Source organism: Calonectris borealis, chromosome 14 (genome assembly GCF_964195595.1).
Source record: "Calonectris borealis chromosome 14, bCalBor7.hap1.2, whole genome shotgun sequence".
NCBI lineage: Eukaryota > Metazoa > Chordata > Aves > Procellariiformes > Procellariidae > Calonectris > Calonectris borealis.
Window position 1 is genome coordinate 20,186,711 of NC_134325.1, and position 5,533 is coordinate 20,192,243.

At 48.7% G+C, this 5,533-nt stretch overlaps 1 protein-coding gene across 1 annotated transcript; it reads right to left on the bottom strand.

Annotated features, from left to right (window-relative positions):
- Nucleotides 1-203: 203 nt before the first annotated feature.
- Nucleotides 204-5,223, bottom strand: LOC142088456 (olfactory receptor 8U3-like). Its single transcript, XM_075163839.1, has 2 exons — nt 4,239-5,223; nt 204-721 (listed from the first exon to the last, which is right to left on the bottom strand). Exons 1-2 carry the CDS (start codon nt 5,221-5,223, stop codon nt 204-206), a joined length of 1,503 nt encoding a protein of 500 aa, XP_075019940.1.
- Between the last annotated feature and the right edge of the window lie 310 nt (nt 5,224-5,533).

Below are 5,533 nucleotides of genomic sequence, written 5' to 3' on the forward strand. Positions count from 1 at the left end.
AGTAACGTTTACCTCCAATCTGAGCACCCTTTTTGTGGGCAGTATTTCCGTTTAACGTGATTTAGACACAAAACATGGTGCTACTATTTCAGTTTTGCTAGGAAAGCACTGACAATCATTTTGATTAATTATTGAAGGCTTACGCCACAATTAAAATAAACTGTTTGAAGAGAACGATTCGTTCTGCTAGTTCTCCATAGCCGCTACTTGCTGCGTGGTCTCCTTGTCTGTAAGCGGACAATAATGCCCGATAACGCATATTGCTCCGTTACCTCCGAAGCACCGCAGAGCTGCGAATGCCCCCGTCGAAGCCTGGGTAGATGCGGCACCAGCTTTCGCGCCCACAGCCTCCTCAGGGCCCCCTGCACCTCCTTGTTCCTCAGGCTGTAGATGAGGGGGTTGAGGGTGGGGGTCAGGGCGGTGTAACACGCCGAAACCAGCTTCCCCTGATCCCCCGCGCACGCCTCGGCAGGCTGGAGGTAGGCGAACGTCCCCGGCCCGTAGAAGACGGTGACGGCAGCCAGGTGGGAGGCGCAGGTCGAGAAAGCCTTCAGCCTCCTCCTGGCCAGCGGGATCTGCAGGACGGTGTGGAGGATGTAGGTGTAGGATACCAGGATCATCAGGACGGAGCTCACGGTGTTAAACCCGGTATCGGAAACCTGGAAGACCTGGTTTGCGCGGGCGTGATTTATATACACCGTCCCTAGCATGTCATTACACGCTAAGAAATACCAAAACGTTTATTCAAGTGTAAAAAAATGAAGTCAGATAAACACATTCCAAAATGTGGAAAACAGAGAAAATTCAGATTTCTGGAAATTATTTCTGGAAATTTTAAGGATTTTTCTTTTTCTTTTTTTTTTTTTTCAGACTGGATCAGTGCTTTTCTGTGGCCTCATTAGTTCTGCAGCCTTTTCATCATGAAACAAAGCCGTGCACTTGAAATTGGTTTTTGTGGTTTTTTTTTTTTAATTTCTAAATTTATCTGCTTTTGAAGAAAACCCCCCGTGCGTGCTGGGCGGGGGCGGAGCCGTGGTATTGTCTCCAGCGCAGCTTTGCTATGGTTGCAGTGAGCTTTCTATGACCAGCTCAAATATCCACGTAGCGGTGTTAAAATATATTCCCTATAAACCAAACTTTTTAGAGCTTCAGCTTGGATATTCCCATCTCCCCCCTTCAGCCCCTCTGCAGACCAATTATCTGGTGGAAGATCAGGTGTCTCCCTCTCGGCTGACATGTCCCTGGATCAGTTGTAGATGGGGTCAGGAGCGTGGTTTTTTGAAGCAAGCCTCCCAACCCCTGCTAGGGCGCTGGGGTTCACGCTGTGGATGCTCTTGGAGACACGGATGGGATTCCTTTAGAGGCAGCTGCACCAGTACATCCCGGCCGTGAAACAGCGTCCGCTCCCCCAGAACAGGCTGAATTAAAAAAATACGGAGGGCTGCAGTGAGCGCAGGAGGGTCATTAAGTCCCAGCGCCACTCGTTTTACTCTACCGACCTCAGATCTTCTTGGTCAACATTGCTTGGTGATGGAGATGTAGTTGTGGCTCGGTCTGGACGACCGGTACCCTTGGAGTGTGCGTGTCTCTCCATTGACACCACTTTCATCACGGGGATTGAACTGGTTGTGTCCTAGAGGCGCACGTTTCCGTCCCGTAAAGGCAACCTGTGGTGACCGGCTCATGTGTGAACTTCCAGCCCTGGAGAGGACAATCATATCTTAAGCAGCTTTAAGGTTAAGAAATGCCAAATATTGTAAAATATTTAAATATTAAATAAATTATTTCAAATAATAAAAATATTTAAAATCTTGCCAGGTACAGATGGAGCTACTTGTGAGCGTGAGCCCGTGCTGCAGGGCTTCACAGAGCAGAAGCTTTTATTCTGCATTTTCTTCTCATCTCAACAGGAATGTGGGAAGCTTCAGCCATATGAACAAAACAGAAGCATTAATGAGGCTTTTTTTTTTTTTTTTGGTTTAGGTTTGCCAATTGATCATTTGAAAGCAGAAATTAAAAAAACAAAAAAGACATAAATACTACTGCAACATGCAATTTAAAAAAGCAATCTGCTCCTCAAGACTTACTACACCTTGTCCAGCCCCCACAGGAAGGGGCTGGGGGACGTCTTTCAGGTGAGGCTCAGTACCAGCGTATTTTTGGCAATTCGCAGTATGCAAACAGCCCAAGAGAGAAAGCAGCCGAGGCACTGGCAGCGAAGTGTTGTGAGATGCGTCGGGGGCTAAGGGACAACGGAGAGCAGCGACGCGCGGGGCTGAGCCTTCCTCCACCACCAGCACCCACAACGCCTTCAAGCACGAGAGGCAGCACGAGGGTCACCCCCTGGAAATGTCAAACTCTACTGCTTGCTCAAAAGGAAGGGTGCTGCAGCTCCCTGAGCAGCCCACCCGACGGGTCGAAGCTGTGGTGGGAGGGGGGTGCTCGGGAGCAGGACCGCCCAGGCTGGCTGGCAGAGGGGTTTTATCCCGGCTGAAGCGTTACCTCAGATGTTTGTGCAAACCGCTCTCCCTCAGGACCCTCCTCCAGCTGATAATTATTTTGACCTGCTCAGCAAAAGCCCCTTTTGATTTCGCCCCCCCAAAACCTTCCTGGCTGTACCAACACCTCCAAGACCAGATCTCCCGAAGAGACCTGCCCCGGCTGCCCGTGCCACCGCCTGGTCTTGCAGAAAGACAAGTCCAGGGCAGTTTGCTTTTCATCTATCCAACCATCGCAAACTTCTATATTGAATAAAAAGCCCTTTACTACCAACAAGGAGATGTGATTGATGATCTCGTGTTGCATTGAAGGATGCTGAAAACAAACCTAATGGAGCATCCGCTGTGTGAATGGTTTGAGCGTGGCCGTGGGGAGTCCTCTCCAGCAGACAGATCTATTTCCATACACTTTACTGGTGTCTGCACAACAACTCGGCATTTGCTCAAAAGCATCATTTCACACAGCTGCTTTGAGGATATAACAGAATTAACTCGGATTTACCAGTTTTATTCTGACGAATCCCTAGTGCCAATGTTTCCTGAAAGCTTCTGCTAGAGGAAAAGGCATTATAAAACCCTCAGTACAAACATGAAATCACAACTTTGTCCCAGACGTTTAGAAAACACAAAGGATGGGGCAGAGGGAAGAGAATACCGAGCTATGAAAGTGTGGGGAAGCAAGGTGGAGAAGTATATAGATGGCTTTAGATGTTTTTAATGTAGATTTGGTTTTCTGCTGGAAGGCACCGGACTGTTAGTCCTGGAGATGCACTGAGGTGGGTAGAAAAGGATTTCCCCGTGTTTTTTAATGTCTTTCTTCCCCATTCGGTACTGGGCTAAAACCAAGTCTCGTGAAGTGGGAAAAGCAACATAATAGAGGGAAAAAAATAACCTTCACTCAGCTTTAGGACAAAAAAAAGAGATTTCAAAGTTTATTTAAAAAAAAATACGTGGGAGGCAAAATAATCCACTAAGGATACCTGCTTGGGGAGGGTGTGCGTCTGCAGGGTGAATAACGGCGCTTGAAATCCCGGATCCAGAAGCTCGGTACTGCACTTGCTCCATCTCCATCATAAGGCGACCCCTGACCACCAGCACTCGGGGCTCGGGGCAAAGGAAGACCCAAAATCCCCCCTCCCGCCAGCGCTCCGGCCCTTCACGCGCCTACTTAAACTCACGGCAGAGCAGAGCCTCAACTGTGACTTGTCCCCATCTACCATGAGTGCTTGGATGACCAACACACCGCCACAGCGTTATTTCATGCGACCTCCCGTCGTGGTCTAGACCTAAAACTCCTGTAAAATTCAGTTAACGTTGGCCTAATACCAGGAACATCACCAGGGGACATTCATTAATACGGAACATGGGAGCTCAGGCCCTGGCTGGTTTGACATCGGCAGGGCACCGCCACCGCCTGCATGCTCCCTTCAGCTCTCTGAAGCCTGAAATGAAGTTGATTATTACTCTTTTATAATATCTAAGTAATAAATAATGTTTCTTTCAAGTCATATTTAAATAACATTTATTTTGGATAATAACTTTCTGCCCAATACGTGGTCACTGTCAGGTCTCAGGCTCCAGCCGGGGAAAGTCCCGTCCCTCCTAGCGCAGCGCGTAGCCCTGGTTCGAGGAGAAACGTGTTTTCCGGGTGTCCTGCTTCCAGGTGCATTTAGTCCCTGCTTCTCGAAGGTGCAGTATCTAACCCTCCTTCCTGAAGATGCCATATCTAACCCTCCTTACCATGGAAGGATAGCCCTCTCCTCTCAGCTGACCAGGAACCGTAGATGGACAAGGAGGAGAGGACTCTATCTTTTGCTTTCCTCATGGCGTTCTTCATGTCCGTGTTTCTTAGGCTGTAGATGAGCGGGTTCAGCATGGGGACTGCAACGGAGTACAGCACGGAGATCACCTTGTCATTCTCCAAGGAGTGTTTGGAGCCGGGGCGCAGGTACATGAAGAAGGAGCTGCCGTAGTACAAAGCGATGGAGACCAAGTGAGAGCCACAAGTGGAGAAGGCTTTGTGCCAACCGGCCGTGGAGCGCATCCGCAAGACGGTGGAGAGGATCGACAAGTAGGAGACTAGAATGAAGACCGTGGTGCTTAGCACATTGAAGCCCACCACCCCCCCAACCATCGCCTCGTTGACACGGGTGTCAGAGCAGGAGAGGGCTAGCAGCGGTGGTCCGTCACAGAAGAAATGATTGATCCTCTTGGACCGGCAGAACGGGAGACGAAATATGGAAACTGTGTGTATGGTGGAGCTGACCACACCAGCTAGGTAGGCACCAGCCAACATCCCAACGCAAAGCCTCTGGGACATGACCACAGAGTAGAGCAGGGGGTTACAAATGGCCATGTAGCGATCATAAGCCATGGCAGCCAGCACGTAGCACTCGGTGGTGGCACAAGTTGCAAAGGAGAAGAGCTGAGTGGCACACCCAACGAAGGAAATAACCTTCTTCTCCACTAAAAAATTCAGCAAGGTCTGAGGGATGATGGTGGAGGAGTAGCAGGCGTCCAGGAGAGACAAGTGGCTTAGGAAGAAGTACATGGGGGTGTGTAGGCACGAATCGATTCTGATTAATATAATTACTCCCAGATTTCCGATTAGAGTGACCACATAGATGACAAGGAATAAGACAAAGCATGTCACCTGCAGGTCTTCTCGGTTTGTGAAGCCCAGGAGAACAAACTCAGATGCAAATGTATAGTTATCTTCAACCATATTGAATATATAAGCAGTTCAGCTCCTTTATGTCTTTCAAATGGAAGTGCTTAACAGCATCTGTCCATAATGTTAAGAACGTCAATTTTCATCTATCAAGCAGTTACACCACTTTAAGTCAATATAAGGTAAATTCTCTTCGAGAGAGGAAAAACTCAAGTTCCCGAGGCCAGTCTCCCCGTTCAGCCTCAGATAAGCAGGTACAACCACAGCAACACGCTTGGAAGTGGGTGGATGTTTTAAGGCAGGGAAGGAAGGCAACACCCTACCAGAATAACGCATAAATAAATTGCAGAGCTTTCCTAGAGTT

What these genes read in the sequence shown, in the direction of transcription:
- LOC142088456 (XM_075163839.1), bottom strand. Translation starts at nt 5,223, where the DNA reads ATGGTTGAAGATAACTATACATTTGCATCTGAGTTTGTTCTCCTGGGC. An exon ending in GAGAGGGCTATCCTTCCATG is followed by an intron (nt 722 to 4,238) that starts GTAAGGAGGGTT and finishes GGTATTTCTTAG; the next exon opens with CGTGTAATGACATGCTAGGG.